We start from the raw sequence: 18,113 nt of genomic DNA on the forward strand, positions 1-18,113 counted from the left end.
TCCTTATTAAATATGACTACTTCACATATTCAAGGAGTAGGAAGCAAATGCTGATCTGTTGTCGATTTACATGTAATACTAACTTTGTGTTCAAGTACACTTTACAAACATATTGCCTTTTTATGTGGTTAGTGTTAATTTGCATGGAACAGCAAATATATGCTTGAATATCTTAACACGGAGCATTGACAAAAGTGAACAATTCTCTGATATTATCACCGTAGCCACCGTACGCTTGATTTCAATCAAAGAAATGTCTATGCGTAAACTTTAGCCACTCCTTTGTTCAGAATGGAACTAAGGGCAACAGTGACGTCATAAAAGAACTTCTTCATGACGTCATACCATTATCATTCACACTACAGCCACCGCCACAGGCTAATTTGCATATCACCGGATCAAATCAAACGCGCATATTCATAATAAGAAGAGACTGGACTCACGAGAGCTTTCGGCGCGCTCTTCATAATGTTTTACATTGTTACGTATATATTCTCCTTTGTTCAGTACATATTTAGATATCAAACTGGGCAACATCGTTTGCTCTCTGTTGGCTTCGATGACAGCACGTGGAGCCGTTGTGTAAACAAAGGATCGCTTCGCAAATCGAAATAGAATGTTTTGGATATTTTCTACTAAACCATTCTATTAAAGATGTTTAGTTAGATGTGTAGACTCGTCAAAAATAAAAGAGTAAAAAGAAATCCATTATATTGAATGTACGTTGACGACAATCGTCACATTTTCTGGTGCATTCCCACCTTGGTGATTGCACAGTGCAGAGGGAAACATTCTACCATCTACGGATTCAGAATAATATATTACGTCGACTCAAGGGCATCCGTTATTTCAAGGTGGGTATGATTTGGAAGTGTGCGGTTGTAATTAGTTTAATTATTTGTATGACTTAGCAAAACATTTTATCCAGACCCCTTTATTCGCAGTTTAGCTCATGTAAAAGATTTTGTACTTTGGATCACAGTGGACGGGAAATTTCTAATATTACCTATATTTTGTAAGTTTGTAACAAACCAAATTAGGACATGTTAAGTAAAACCACAGATTCAAGTTTGTATTCACTTTGTGGAAGAGAAAAAACAATTGTCATGTGACGTAGTATGACTATGACGTCAACATTGTGTACTACGTCACGTATTTACGTCTATGACGTCACTTCATTGTCCTGCTGCGTCAGCGAGACTATCGTGGTTCTATGAACTGGATGCTTTTCAACTGGTATTCACCAAAATCTTTGAAATTAAACTGTCAAAGTGATCATCTGTACCAGCAAAGCACGAGGTAGGATAATTCAATCAGGTTTTAATGACATTGTTAATTCACGAACAAATGCGAAACATAACAATGTGTACAACTGCGCTTGAATTGTCTCTGTTCACAGGTTGGCAACCATGGCTTTTTCCGCAAGGGATGGGTTAGTGCAAAAGCTGAAGGTAAGAATAACATGTTTATGTAGAGCAATATTTTCCAAGTCACCAAGCCTGTAAGTACCGACTGAGAACAGTATGTACGGATTATCTCCAAGGAATTATTATATACAAGGAATATTCATGACTTCAAACATTTTTACACTCGCACAACAGCATCTGGGTTGATGGGAAGATTCTGGATTATTTTCTGGCATTTACAAATTAAAATATTTAGAATTAAACGCATTAAGCTGCCTGAATAATGAAATCCTGTATACCTGTATTTTAACATTAGCCATTTGTTATCAGGAGGATAGAGACCAACTCGCCTTCCAGTTTGGCAGCCTTGAGAAGTTTTTGACGGAAGTTCGGGAAGAACGTGTTGTGATGAACAGAGATATGAAATCCTACATGTCGGGTAGGCACCTTCACAGACGTACATTCCTAATTTCTTTGGACACAAGACCTGTGTTGCCTCGCTTTGGGAATGAGCCTGCCTACACGAACACAAACATGAAGCAATGCAAATATGCGTTCAAGCCTCACTTTGCATGATTTTGTTTTCTGAGGAAATTATACACCATTTCAACGCACACCCAGGTCAACTTGCTTTCTTCTGGCACTAAATCTTGTCTGTCAACTTGGGACTACGTAATTCCCAGATTGCATACCGCCTTTCAATGTTTATATCTCAATAATAACCAAAAGGATATTGATGTCAATTCTTAAATGTACAAATATTCATGATATATATTATTGTGCAGAGTTTCAAAGTGTAATTTTAATATTCGATATTGGCACAGAGCTTCCAGGTCTTGGTTACTGTCGAAAGGGAGACCGCCTGAAAGGGATTGAGTTCGGACAAAGGTAGGGCTCAAACAGATGTTGAAAGTTTAAAATTTGGTTGAAACAAATGCACTGTACAACCACTATAAAGTATGATTTGGATCATAGGTGTCAAAAATGACAATATTGACCTCGATTAGATCCTTATGAATATTACAAACATAAAATCTTCATGCGGAAATCCATAGCCATTTTTTTTTAAATGACCTTCACCACTTTATCAATACATTGTCATTCTGAATTTATTTTATGAAAGCTGGAGCGTGCGTGCGTGCGTGCGTGCGTGCGTGCGTGAATCTATATATAAAATTGATAATGTTGTAAGAAGCTACCCAAAAGGTCAAGTTGTTAGTTTGTTACTATTTTAGTTGTTCATTTGTTTAATTTGAAATTTTGAATAGATCAGTTTGTATCCTCCTACGGACTATTTTTCTGTATGCGCGCGCATGTTTGTAGGGAGGTTGGGGGAGTTATTGCTCCAGAACTCAGATTTTCACCTGAGTGATAGTGTATCACTGTTCCAAGATGGCGCAGTACAACAGCACGGAGGCAATTATGGCAATGCGTCTTTTTATCAGGATGCTCTGTTGAATTGTCGTTCTATTCATTGAGATTTTTTGGAGTTTAATCTTTAAGTTACAAGAACTGTCTATTTACATTTTGTATCTTACAGTCAAAACGCCTCAGTTACCAAGGGAGACAACTGATGGCATCCATGGAGAAAGAACTCTGGGAGATGGACATTGAGATTATCAGGCTGAGCAAACATGTGCTTGGTGAGACCAACATGCCCAACATGCCTCACCCTGATTGTCCACAAACTCCTAAACAAGAAAAGTCCACTGACACTCCAAGCACAAGTGCGGACATCGCTTGTAGGGACCATGTCAAAGTACAGATTGAACCAGCAGAGGTACTTACCGCATTTCCTCAAATAATCGCCTTCAATTTGTAGATAATGATTCAGTAGAAAGATGACCACTGTCTGTTGTTATTTAACATATGAACCATGAACCACTTTTTATAGTTGAGACAATTCAATTTTAGGGGGGGGGGTGTAGGAGGGGGTGATTTTAAGTGGGGTCACCCATTTTTTGTTCTGGGAAGGGGGTGGGGTGTTTGTAATCAATTTTGTGCACATATACTGGGGCGGTGTGTCAGCAATTTTGGTACATATATATTTAAAATTTATGCTCACAAATTTATGGGTGGAGGTGGGGTGTCATTGATTTTGTACATGACATGCAGTGGGTCACTTACTTTGTACACACATTTTAGTGGGGGAGGGGCTCATTTACATTGTACATGCTTCTCCTTATAAAGCGTCATCACCCCTCTAGCCATAAATTATGAACGGTCCCTTACTGCAGTCCAAAGCATAGCCAAGATGATACTATTTACAGCCTAATTCTTAGATAATTCAGGCATTTGCAGTCCAAAGCATAGCCAAGATGATACTATTTACAGCCTAATTCTTAGATAATTCAGGAGTTTGAAAGGTATGTTAAAATTCCTTGCAAGAAGAATAAAACAACATACATTGATATTTTCAACAGTTCTCAGTATTATTCTTGTATTCTTCAAGACTTTGGCTGGACCACGGAAAACAGATAGTTCTATCGCAGTGGACTCCAAGAAGTTACCAAAGAATAATATCCTCCAGAAACCACACACTGACATTTGCACACAGCTCGTAAGTATTACTGAATTTGTGAGCTATTTCAGTTTTTCCTTGAGTTTTCATAGAATTTACGAAGGTAAATTTGTATAAACAGAAAAGTACAGTTTTTGTAAAAAAAAATTGTATATACCTCAGGACATGATTACCAATTTTGTAAGCCACTTGTATCATCGCTGCTTTTCAGTGAATCATTCACCACCATTTTGCCTTTGATACAAGTGGAATCTTTCAGGCAAAGAACACACAGCTCATGACAGAAATATTACCGTGTCAACTTCTGTTAAGTAGTTCAGCAGATACGGTCAAACACTGTTGTGTAAAACTTGCATTTGGCTCAAAGTAAAAGCATCATTTGCATCATTTTGTTTTTGTGTCGAACCTTGATAACTCGAAGGACTTGCGTAGGTCTCTTCATCTTCCTTACAACAGGGTTTGACAACAGTTGTTACTGCTGCTGGGTCTAACTTTGATGCATCATATATATTTTTGCTTGTTTGTACAATGACCAAGATGACTGGGTTTTGCAGGGGGTATTCAAATGGACTCCGTCCGTGCAAAATTGTCTTTTCCAGAGCAGAACATAAAAAATGTTCACTATGTCTTCACCAAACTTGGCACATAGATAGGTCTGGTGGTGAACTGGTGCCTTTTGGTAGTTTTGGATTTCTGAATAATTTTTTTTTGCATTTCCATGGCAACAAGTTTGACTTGATTGAAATTGGTGTTGGTGTTGTTTTTCCAGAGCAGAAAATTAAAACCGTTTATTAGTTCTTCACCAAACTTAGCACATAGATAAGGTCTGAAAGTGAACTGATACCTTTTGGTAGTTTTGGACTTCAGAATAAATTTATTTCGTTTTGCATTTCCATGGCAACAAGTTTGACTTTGACTGAATATGGTGATAGTACTCCTTCCCCATGTTTCCGGAGCAGAACTTGAAAGCATTTCGATGGTTCGTCATCAAACTTGGCACATAGATAGGTCTGGCGGGGAAACCTTTCAAAACTCTCCGTCCACTTTGTGGGTATTCAAGAACCAACCAGTGGGCATATTCATGAAGAGTATTTTACCATTGCGGGGGATATTGATGACTTTCTCTTCTTGTCACAAAATGAAAAGTGAAGTCTCTTGAACCTTACTCGCATACTTCAGGACAAGCCCAACCCCTGAAGATCCGGGTTACAATTGGTCTTCAGCAACCCATGCTTGTCACAAGAGGCAACTAATGGGATTGGGTGGTTAAGCCCACACCCTTGGTTGACACGTGTCATTGTATCCAAATTGTGTAAATCAGAGCTCATGCTGTTGATCACTGGATTGTCTGGTCCAGAGTCAAGTATTTACAGACCGCTGCCATATAGCTGGAATGTTGGTGCGTGCAGCATTAAACAACAAAAACAACAACTAACAAACAAGATAAGATACTGTTTGGAATTTTGCTGTTAATGTTATGATTTTGATAGTGTCATTGAATTACTTTGCCAGCCCCTCGTGTTCACTAGGCTGTTTTTCGAAGCCTAATAGAAAAATTTTGAAAAGGTGAGTGGACACTCTTGCCTTAGGAAGTTGACTGTCCTTGTATGTTATTTTTTGAGACTTTGTTACCTTGACTTAAGTGTATTATGTACTTTTTATATGCAGGAGGAGAGAGACAGATTTGGCGTTGAGTTATCCCAATGTGAGAAGATTTTGGTTGAAATACGTAAAAACCGAATTTCCTTCAACAAACAGATGAAGCTGTTGTTGAACGGTAAGCTAGTATTGTAATATTATGTTCATCTAAACGTTCCATGTAATTAAGTTGTTAGTTAATTTTGAACAGTTTAATATAAATTGAATATTTATATATACTACTCAAAACAAGTTAAGGGTCAAAACTTTTAATGGCCATAGCTACAAATATAAATAACAGTAAAATGTAGCGATCATATAACAACTCGAGCCAACATTTCATGATAACAACAACGGGAGACAAAAACAGCAGGAATGCCAGTGATTGCTGATCAATAAGGTCAAAGTGACCTACTGTCAGAAGTGAAAATTCAAACGCCAACATTGGACTAATAACGGATGTAAACACCTCGATCAGTAAGACAAGCAGTACACCTCTGTCTCATACTGTTCACCAGACGTTGGAAGAAGGCTTGGGGTATTGTCTGCCATTCTGCAATGAGATACTGGGCCAGTTCTGCACGGTTGTTTGGAGGGGCGTGGTTGTTACGAAGCCGACGTCCTTACTCGTCCCAAGCATGTTCCATAGGGGCTAAATCTGCTGATTATGCCGGGCATTCCATGTGCTGAACATTGTTCTGTCACGGAAGTCCGTCCACAACACGGACACGGTGTGGTCGGGCATTGCCACCTTCAATATGGATCCGACGCCCGGTACGCTTGTAAACATTGCAGAACAAGGGGTCTGATAATCTCCCGTAGATAGCAATTTCCGGTCAGGGTACCATTAATGACATAGAGAGGTGTCCTATTGATGAAAAGAAAACGCACCCCAAACCATGACACCCCCGCCTCCAAATGGCAAACGTTGGTTGACGTTAACGTCAGCAAACCTCCCTCCTGGACGCCGATACACACGAATTCTACCATCATTGAACTGTAGAGTAAACCTAGACTCGTCGGAGAAAACAACTGATGCCCACTGAGCACGTTGCCAACGAACATGGCGTCTACACCAGTCATGTCTTGCCGTCGTGTGTCGCTGAAGGAGCGGTGGTCGTACTGCTGGTCACCTTGCCCGAAGATTGTTCCTGGTCAATCGGTTCCTGACAGTCTGACCAGATACCAGGGTAGTTCTCAGTTGGTCACAGAATTGTCTGGCAGCTACTCTGCGTTATGGGAGAGCCATATTTGTCAGATATCGGTCTTCTCTAGGAGTTGTTGATGGAGGCCTGCCAGAACGTGGTTGATTAGTCAGCGTTCCAGTGACACGAAACCGGTGCCATAACCTTCCAATGACACTCTGACTCACATTTAGTCTCTGAGCCACACTGTGTTGAGGTTCGCCATCTTAAAGCCATGCAAGAGCTCTTCCTCCGTCTTTCATGCTCAGTTGACGTCATGCCATTGTTGAATTTCAAGTGACAATAACAATGCGACAATTATAGGGAAGTTTTATAGGGAAAATAAGCATGCACAGCACTAATCCCACGAAGAACACGTGCACATGTTGTTCATGATGTAACATCATCTTTCACACGCACAGTGGTGGCGCTTCTGTGAAGCACTCGATGTTTCAATTTGTTCATTTTGTAACACCCTACCACATGATGACTATTGGCACCATGGTTATCTGCAGCCTTTCTCCAGGTTCTGCAATGGTTTTGAATAAACTGCCATACACGGAATGTAAAATTTTATTTATACATAATGCAACCAGCCTCATCAATAACATTACATGATGACATCGCATGACCCTTAACTTGTTTTGAGTAGTATACTTATCCTATCTCACGACTTGCACCTCTCTCTCTCGCTTCGACTTTTAGTGGAACGACTGTAAACTTTATTTCCATAGGCCTCCTTGTCCATTCGTCCGTGCACTCCATTGACATCAAGCGCATGCAGTTCAGATATACGAGCAGGGGAAACTCAGCAACGACCTGAGCAGAGGTGGAAGTGGGAGATGCAATTCCCCTAACCTTGCAATAGTCTTCAAACTTCTTTCACTTGTTGTCGTACAAGGAACAGGTCGAAGTACGATGCGCTGAAGTGATAGCTGTGGCCACTCAGGGAGAGTAGCCCTTAGCTATGAGAGATCTCTGAAGATGCGCCAAACATGTAGATTGAGGGTCTGAGGTGACCCATGGCACAGTTCTGAGTGAGGGTGAAGAAGTAGGTCGTCCCGGTTTGGAAGCATTACTGGGTTTGGCTCTGCCAGCTTCTTAGGTTGACGAACCAACTTCTCGCTGGTCAGAATGGTGCGACCAAAAGCAGTAGTATGTTGCTGGTGGCAGTTTCTGTATTACTTTTGGTAGCAGAGCTGGAGGGGGAACGCGTAGGCATTGAGACTCTCCCATGATATTGCCAGAGCGTGGAGGTCCCAAGCCATGGGGTCTGGGATTGGTGATACGAACTTTGGAAGTTGGTTGTAGAACCTTGTGGCGAACAGATCTATTTGGGGCTGTGATAACGGGAAGATTATCGACTGAAAGATCTGGGGCAGTAACTTCCACTCTGTCGGGGACGGTCGGTTGGATCGGGACAAGGCATCGGCGATCACATTTTTTACCCCGGGAATATGTCTGGCTCTGGCTACGATGTTGAGTGTGTCGATGAGATAGAAGAACCTGATCACCCATTGTAGCAGATTCGCCGAGCATGTCGAGCCTAGATTTTATATACCAAGCACTGTCGAATTGTCTGATTGGATCAGCAGAGTGGTTGATTGAAGCTCCGTTGCCCAATGTGAGATGGCTTGAATTACCGCTTTGAATTCTAGCTCGTTTATATGAAGTACCCGTTTGTCGGATGAACACAGCCCGACCACTTTGTGGTCGAGGAAGTGATCTCCCCAGCCCATGAGGGTGGTGGTGCAAAGGGCATCATAGAGACTCCGGCGCAGATATGCCGTTCGTCAAGCCACCATTGAAGGACTGGACGAAGCGGTTCTGGAAGGCAAATCAGTTCCTTGGGGTTGTCGGCCTGAAGATACGGGCATAGAAATCGCTGTATCGGCCGAAGTTGGAGCTGGCCTCTGTACGTTAAGGCTTGAGCTGACGTCAGAAGGCCCAGTAGCTCCTGCCACTGCCGTAAGGTTCTTGCCTTAGACAGCGCTGGAGGAATGCATCGCTGAATCTTTATCCACCTGTCGTGAGGGATGACATCTCCTGACAAATGTCGAACAGTGCTCCGATGAATTGGAGTCTCTGAGTCAGTATTAGTTCCGATTTCGCGATGTTCAACAGCCACCCTAACTGTCTGAGCAGCGTTGTGGTGAACTGAAGCTGGTGAAGCAATACGATCGGATCCTGTTGAGCCTGGATGCAATCGTCTATGTAGCTTTCAAAGGGGATCCCTTGAAAGTGAAGGAAGGTCGTGATGGGCTTGGTAATTCGGGTAAAAAGTCACGGGGCCGTGGAAATTCCAAATGGTAGGACTTTCCATTGGTAGTGATTCCCGTTGAACATGAAGCGAAGGTACTTCCGGTGTTCTGGAAGTATCGGAACGTAAAGAAAAGCATCCCGAAGATCTAGGCTGATGAGGAAGTCTCCCTTCTTCAGGATGTTGCGTAAGAGGTTGATCGACACCATCCTGAAGTGAGGCGGTGGAAGCAGGAATCGGGCATTGAACAACTTCATATTGAAAATGAGCCGGAGTTTGTAGGAGTATTTCTTTGGAACCAAGAAGATGGGGGGGAGTAGAATCCTGGAGTGACGGGCGATGGACCTAGGAGCTCTATTGCGAGTAGGTCTAATAGCGTACCTATTGTGGATTGCAGAGTCTGAAGCTGGTCCACAGGATATGAGTGATGAGCCGGATGCGACGTCAGAGGTGGACTGCCAATAACGGGTAGCTGGTAGCCGTGAAGTAGCAGGTTGGTGACGTTCGGATCTCTGAGGATGGTCCAATTCGGTGCGAAGATCTGTAATCTCCCGCCTACCGAAGTGTTGTAAATCGGAACGACTGGGGGCGGGAGGTCCCAGTCCTGCGATTGTCTCAAGCTGTCACTGCTTCCCGGCACTGGTCCCTGGGCCAGAGTTGGTCCTGGGTGGGTGACGGGAGGAACCACCACGGCCAGATCTATTTCCTCTGTGACGGCCTTGAGTGGATGCGCCATGATAAAGATTGCGTAAATCCGCATTTGTAGGGGTGAACTCTGCAGTTCGACGCTGTATTAATGAGTCCTGGAGCTGTGACTTCTGTATCTTTAACAGTTCAATCGAGACTTGAAAGTGGGTTTCTTTATCAACTTTAGTAGATACTTCTTTGATGCTACCATTGAAGAGGGAGTCAGTAAGCCATGGCTGGCGAAACAGTTCTGTTTTAAGTCGCTCCTCCCATGAAGAGATGTTAAGGGGTCCACGTCGTCGAACAGCAAGAGTGTAGCCCAAAATATGAGACAACTGATCCAGGATAATTTGGAACTGGTCCAGAGCTAAGGTCATGCATCCTGAGATGTAAGCGTCTTGATCAGTGTAAGTATGCTCCAGAACAGAGTTGACAGCGTCGACTGCTGCAATCACGTCACTTATAGATGGCAACATCTTTCTCACGGCTGTTCCCATGTGAGCCAACTCTCAGTCCTCAATAAGGTAGGGCAAAGCAGCTCGTTTGCCACACAGGGTTCCAATGTCCTCATCAACTGTTGGAGCCGTGGAGATTTTTTGTTAGGCCGTAGACATGAGAGGTAGAAGGATTATATCTGGGAGCAGGAAATCCGTCCTTAATTCGTTTCAGGCTCTTGAAACCATCATTTAGTGTACTGGATAATTTCAGAATACAAGGTCGAGGTGGTAGGGTGATAGTAGACCAAACCCGGTTCCTAACAGTATAAGATCCAGATCATCTGCTGAAGTACTCAAGGGAAGTTGGAGCTTCTCAACAATCCAAATGAGTACCTGAGCTGTCTCAACTGCTGCAAAGCTACCCCCAGAGGAAGATAACTCAGAGTGAGCTGGAGATGCAGGCATGACTATTTGGACTGGATCAATCTCAGGAGGTGGACCAGAGCCAGGTGCTATCGAAGCCGGATGGGCTGGAGTAGAAGGCTGTATTTGGTTCCAGGCTGAGGTTATGGCCCTGATCATCATATTTAGATCCGGAGTCGCTGTAGGAGTGGGATTGTGATCAGGTTCCCATGACTCAGCGATGATCCTAGAGTGAGTCGAAGGATTCTCAGAGCGTGAAGGCAGAACATCGTAAGAGACTGTAGGCCTATTAGTGGTATCAGAACAATGATCATCCGAACATCGGTCAGAGGAACTGTATCGAGATCTCGACGTAATAGGTACCGAAGTAGGTTGGTAAGCCGGTGATGTGGATTCCTAGTATGGCTAGGTGATCCGGTATGATATGAAGAAAGAGTCCGGGTCGCTGTAGTTCTAGTTGGTGATCTGGATCTGATTGGAGCTCTGGCTCGACCATCTGAATAGGATCGGTCATGAGATGTGGATCTGTACTGTGATCCCGATTGGTCAATGGCTCTGTAAGGTGATCTAGATCGTATAGGTGACCTGGGTCGGTAAGATGATCTGGATTTGTAAAGTGATCTGGATCGATTCGATGCACTAACTGGAAACTGTGATCGTGATCTGGATCTATAAGGTGATCTGGTTTGCAGTTGCGATCTGGCTTGATTTGTTGATCAGGATCGGTTAGGTGATGTACTTCGATGTTGTGATCTGGATCGGTTCAGTGATCTGGATCGGCCCGGCGATATACTTCGATGTTGTGATCTGGATCAGTTAGGTGATCTAGAACGGTCCGGTGATCTGATTTGAAGTTATGATCTGGATCCATTCGGTGATCTGGATCAGTCCATTGATCTGATTCGAAGTTGTGATCTGGATCCATGTGGTGATCTGGATCAGTTAGGTGATCTGGATCGGTCCGGTGATCTACTTCGATGTTGTGATCTGGATCGGTTCAGTGATCTGGATCGGTTAGGTGATCTGGATTGATCAGGTGATGTGGATCGTAGTTGTGCTCTGGATCGTGACTGTGATCTGAACGTCCCCTGGCGACGCTGTGGTAGCCAGCTCCGTCCGGTTCAATGAACTGTGGGGTGACAGTTGGCTGGTAGAACGCGGTTGGCCAGGCTCCAAACAAACTGAGACAGTCGAGGGGATATGTACCGATGATCTGGAAGATGATAGTGTCGATCTAAGGTCCCCTGGTAGTGTAGATGGGACAGGCAACGATGGATTATTGATCACAATCACCCGCAAGTGATCTGACGCTATGGAAGGAGGTGATTGGTGCGCACGTAATAGGTGCCGAACGTCCTCAGATAAGTAAGAATCTGATGAAGTGTCCATAAAATCCTTTTGAAACACAGACGTCGCTCTCATGCGTGAAGGTACGATTTTCTGTCGCTGTAACTTGATACGCTTGGCGGGAGTGGGATCAGATTCTGTTGATTTCCTGTCCGTATCGGCGATTCTCCGGGAGCAAACACAAAGGTAGGCCTTAAAATCCTAATCTTTAGTGAATTACACTTGCCACATCGTTTGTTCCAGTTACATTGTCCAATACGGTCACTGCAAGACGAGTGAGGGTCGAGGGACGAATAATTCGTCTTGCATTGAGCACAAACTTTCCTTTTCCTTGACTGATTATCTGTTTTCCCCATGATGTTAGGGTGAAATAATGTCCCTAATATACAGCACGTCCACACAGTCGTGCGACAAGAAAGAGAATGATCATTCAAGGTAGTCACGTGGGCAATTAGTGGGGCATGCTGCAAGCTTCATTAGGAACTAGGAAGCTAATTAACTCATTAAGCCCGAGAGCCCCATCACTACTCAACACCTGGAAGCCCTCGCTGATTGCCCACTCTCTGTGCCGAGACTAATTAGTGCTAGTCACACCTGATTTCCCTGGCAGGTTTCGGGGATCACAGGAAACTGTCTAGTTGTACAAACAAGTCCTGATTGTTTAATTGTGTCGTCAAAGATATATGTTGAAAGAAATCAGGTGTGAATACATGTCGTGTATTGCAAGCTTTATGTAATTTGATTGCAAGTTTCTCTTGTAGACCTTTTGTCGGCTTGTACATTTATATTTTATCACAATATGCATACACATGTATTCTTTGTATGTAACAGATGAGACACACGTTAACAAATTCTCTCTCTTATATCATTGTGTTCGGTTTAATATTACAAAACATCTATGACAATGACATACTGTAAAGAAGAATTTACTTTCATACTTTATAATCTTCGACGAAAATAGCGGTTTTGCCGATACATTTCTAGTGTTTACGAATTATTTTAAAGAAAGTACTATAACGCTAGTCTGTGACTAGCACAAAGCACATTCATAGCATTGCACTTTATTTCATACAGATTTAATGCAGAAAACATACGTGACCATACAAACATACATATACAAAATGTATACTACATATTCCTTGCATAGACATAAAACAAAGAGTCACGTGATAGGGCGTCATCAAATTTCCCGAATAGAAAGTTTGGTATCTCAACTGTTCAATGTAGTGGCTGGTCATATGTTATCTGCGACCAATGTTATCTGCGACCAATGGTATCATGAGATACCTGTCACAGAGGAAAGGACAGGTGACGGGGCGTGGGCGAAATTTCTGAAGAGCACGTTTGGTCACTCAGCAGCTTGGATAGAGATTGGTTATTGGCTATATCCTTGACCAGTCGATATGCTGGGTTTCGGCTTTATCAACTCAAGCTATCATGTAACAGTGTGTGTATTGGAAACATACACACTGGTAACGATGTATGAAATATACACATAAGACAAATAGGAGTAGATAGTCACTTTGGGGAGATTATTTGTCCTCATTTTAGTGTTTTCGATAAGTAAAACAAAGCGATTGAAATCCAACCACTGAGTAGAGGTAGTATTTATTTTCATATACATTATATGCACACAACTAGTACATAAAACATAATGGTTTGCTGTACATGTAAATATAATCTTCACCTTGATACGAATGACTATCCAAACTAGAGTACACGCATTACAGAATTCACGAGGTGACACTATACTGAATTATTATAGTGTATAAACTTGCAGTTGACACCCCAACCCCCAATATTTATGAAGGTGGGCGTGCCTATATCTTTACTGAATGCAAACAAGGTTCATAAGATTACAGATGTGCATGCATGTATAAACATCACAGAGAGGGGCGTGACTCCATAAAGCAAGATGTCCAATGATATAACAGCGCATCTGTTTATTTTACACTTGTCACGGGACAAACCTTTCAACAAGGACGTAACTACATATGCATTCTACCGGAGGCTGTTATTTCAAGGTCGAAAGAGGCGTTTAATTATCTCATAACTGTAATCTGCTTGAATGATTATACGCATGTGTATCGATACCGTAACTGATATACTATCCAGCTTTTATTGACGATGGTTGATTGATACACGTGATAATTGCACCCGGATTTGATAATTACACAGATCAAATACAAACGTTTTACAGAATGCTCATGTAAATTGCATAGAAAACTGACAATTCAAATCAACATGAAACTTTCAACAGCTTGAACAAAAATGCTTGAAATACCTTTGTATGGCTTACATGTAATAACTTATGATATTACTTCTGTCCATGTGTGACAATGTTTTGAATTACCAACTTACTGTCTTTTGTAACAAACGTAGTAAAACATTTCATTGTTGTAATAACACTGACATGTATATATGTATTCGATGCAAAGGCGCGACTTATCACTTTATATTCGCTTAGGTAACATTGCGAACTTTTGATTATGGAAAACAACTAGTTACAATTCAGTAAACTTCAAATTAGTAAGTTCAATTATGTTTAATCTATTCGAGCTTGGATGTATAATTACTTGTGTTTATACATTATGTTTCAGTATATGAAACATGACAACGTAATGATGCCTAAAAGTAAATTCAAACTATTCTATTGTGTTTGAATTCTTTGTATGTCCTTGAAATTTCAGTATATTGTTTCCTATTTATTAGGTAGTTGAAGGAAATATAATTTTTAGTAACCTCTAAACCATTACATCTAATTCAATCAAGGTGCATACGAAGTATTTTAGTATCCATTCCCAAAGAAGAGTACCAGGCACTTACCTCTGTAAAAACATCATAATCCCCTTTCTCGCCGACTTGTGCGTTCATTTGCTAAACGCTGTACAAGCCTATGATAATGATTAGCAATTGTTATCAAAACACTTTAAATACTTCTTCTGATTGATACTAAAGGTGGGATCTCTCGTAAGAAAAGCTAACATTTGCTCAGTACTGCTAAATTGGTTGAAATAATAGGTACAGTGCGATTTTTAAAAGTACAACACACATGTGCGTCTCTCGCTGAATAAGAGGTGCTTTCTGTTGATGACTGTATGTGGCCTTCGCTGTGAGAAACTGCTAATTACCTGCCCCATAAACACGTCACTCGCTGTGAGGAGCTGATTAATTTGCCCCATATATGCGTCTCTCGGCCTTAATGAGTTAAGGAGAGCAGCATGGAGTTCATGGGCGAATGGACAAGGAGGCCTATGGAAAAATGTTTACAGTCATAAGCGATAGAGAGAGGTGCAAGTCGTGAGATAGGATAAGTTTAGAAATTAGTTCTTACTCAAGATATATGATGAATATAACATATATATACAAAGAATAGTGTGAAAACTCATCCTCCATCTTCAGATATTGCAGCCCTACATAAGGTCACCCAAGGTGCCAGGTTAAATAGCCTCAAAACTAAAGTGACCACATACAGAAATCAGGTAGGTTGTGTTTATTGTTTGTGTGTGTGTTGTTCTGTATCTAATTTCAAGGGGTGATTGGCTATGTGTTTGCATCAATGGTATTTACAATTCAATTTTGTCTTTTATGGTTTATGTTCGAAAACTAAAAGAGAATAGCTGAACCTTTAACTCTTATTCATACTATTACCCTCTCTTGCCAGTAGCTTGCAAGATTATATATCAAACTGTATCTAGATGTTGCAGTGAATTGTAAAAGAAACTGAAAGTAATGTAAATCCTGTCATCATTGACAGCATCTTCAGCTTCGAGAAGACATTTAATGATATATAATCTTGTTCTTTCAGTCGAAACGCTTAAGCTATGAAGGGAGACAACTGCTAGAGTCCATGCAGAATGATCTTTGGGACATGGATCTCCAAATTATTCGAGAAAGTGGCCATTGCAACAACGATGTCAGAAGAGAGGTTCTGCCTGTACAGAGCTGCTTGCCACATCCTGATGGCCCACCCATGACCTCTAACACATCTGTTGCATACAAAAACTGGAATTCCAAAGTTTCTGATGCTGCCAATGATGAAGGTGTCAATATGACGATGACATCTTCAACAATATCTGCTTCAACAGCTGTCAGACTGTCAAGGAAGAGAATTGCCACCATTAAGAGACAGACCTTTTGCTCCAGGAAAGTGCTGAAGAGACCTGTGTCAGCTCCCTGCCTTTTCAAACTGGCAAAGAAAAGAAAGGGTATGATGGCTGTTTCCAATACAAGCATTGTTTCTACCTCCACAGACAAGCCTGACACAGCTGGAAACCAGGTTCTGGTAAGGCCAACAAAGAAGGAGACAGTGGAAACTGAAACAAGCCAGAAGTCTTCTCATGACACTGGGTCTGTCATCCATGTCCATCTGAAACAGAAGAAGAAGGTCCATTCTACTGCAATCAGCGCAAGCAACATTTCTCACAGCACCTTTAGGAAGTCTGAAAACACAATGCCTGCAATGCATGTAAAGCTGTCAAAGAGAAAGAAAGTGCCTTCTGCTACCAATTCAAGCTACATTTCTTCTGAAGGCATGTTGGAAAATCTGGAATCCACAATGAATTCAAACCAAGTCAGTTTGACACAGAATGAGGCCAATCCTACTGCAGCCAATGCGAGCCACATCTTTTCTCAGTGCACTTTTAGAAAGACAGATCACACAATGCCAGCAGCCCAGGTAAAGCTGATGCAGGAAGAATCTTTGACTGTCCCTACCAACGCTAGTCAGAATTTCTGCTCAAGTGATGAACTGGAGAAGAAGTCATCTTATTCATCTGCCAGTCAGGTCAAACTGACAGGGAAGCTTTCAACTGACAGCAACTCCTATGAGATCATGGGGAGAGCTAAACCATCAACTCTGTTGACTCCGCAATCCTCAAAGATGTCTTCTGCCAATTTCAGCATCCCAGGATTCCCTCCTACCTCTGGTGTGGGGATAGCCACACTTTGACCCCTGTAACCATGACTGATGCAGCTGTGTGGAATGGAACAGCCCTGAAAACTCAGGTTTGTGCTGTATACTATCCACTTGTGTGTTATACAATTCTTGAATTACAACCAGTAGTGACATGGTATAGTATACATTCTGTACTGATGTATAATAGATAATTCTGTAGGAATTTTATAGGATCTAATAGCGTTCACCCAAGTAAAGGTTCTGGATAGAATTCTCGTTCAGCAACCCATGCCTTTTGTAAGAGGTGACTAATAGGTGGTCAGGATCTTTGACTTTGTTGTTGTACATCTTTTTTGTCTTTTTTGTATGGTACTTGTTGGTCCCTGCCTGGCGCTTGGCATTAATGGGTACAACAAGGACTGGTCGGCTCAGAGTCAGTATAATGTGTCTGAGTGGGGTATTCATGCTTCACTGCGTCATGGTATCTCAGTGGGCTAGCACTATAAACCAGTTTCAGTCTGGGCTAGTACAAGCAACCGCACATACACATACACATGCATGCACGTCATCATATGAGCGAAATATTCTCAAGCAAGACATCAAACCCAATTTCACCTCACCTCATCTTTTTGTCCCTCTTGCTTTAGATTGATGCTCATGATGTCAATCACTGGTTCAGACTCAATTATTTAGTTCAGCTTTAAGCAACAAGCAAAATAGCAAACAACATTGACGAAACGATGTTACATAACACAAAATGTGATAGATGGAAATCTTCCCTTAGTGCTGTTCCTAACATGTTACCTTTGTCATTTGTATGGACAGGAGTTGTATATTTACTGTACCACTGTGAATCTCAAAGTTAATCAATGATAGTTGTGTTCCAGGTGAGGCCCCGTACAGCCCCCACACAGAGATCTGTCACAGCAGGAACATTAACCAGAAGTCACAGAAACATCGGCTTGAAGGAGGCACAGACCATTCTTGAGATCCTTAAGGTAAGACCCAACTTACTATTGTTGTACCAAGACGATACCAGGGCTGGAGACCATGAGTAGCTGAATGTTTATACTATAGCACATGTGTCTTCTTAGTGTACAACATCTTGGAATACATTAAACACATTTTGCACTAATGAACAAATTGTTGTTGTAGATGACTGACTGACTGACTGAGTTTGGTTTTACGCCGCTTTTAGCAATATTCCAGCAACATCACGGCGGGGGACACCAGAAATGGGCTTAACACATTGTGCCCATGTGGGGATTCAAACCCGGGTCTTCGACGTGACGAGCCAACGCTTTAACCACTAG

At 42.0% G+C, this 18,113-nt stretch overlaps 1 protein-coding gene across 1 annotated transcript; it reads left to right on the forward strand.

Annotated features, from left to right (window-relative positions):
* Positions 1-1,168: 1,168 nt before the first annotated feature.
* Positions 1,169-17,798, forward strand: LOC124265495. Its single transcript, XM_046700290.1, has 8 exons — positions 1,169-1,299; positions 1,400-1,451; positions 2,947-3,186; positions 3,859-3,966; positions 5,596-5,704; positions 15,306-15,385; positions 15,712-16,910; positions 17,688-17,798. Exons 1-7 carry the CDS (start codon positions 1,214-1,216, stop codon positions 16,852-16,854), a joined length of 1,818 nt encoding a protein of 605 aa, XP_046556246.1. The 5' UTR covers positions 1,169-1,213; the 3' UTR covers positions 16,855-16,910; positions 17,688-17,798.
* The last annotated feature ends 315 nt before the right edge of the window (positions 17,799-18,113 follow it).

This window comes from Haliotis rubra, unplaced genomic scaffold (assembly GCF_003918875.1).
Source record: "Haliotis rubra isolate DU_JTF1 unplaced genomic scaffold, ASM391887v1 Scf98, whole genome shotgun sequence".
NCBI lineage: Eukaryota > Metazoa > Mollusca > Gastropoda > Lepetellida > Haliotidae > Haliotis > Haliotis rubra.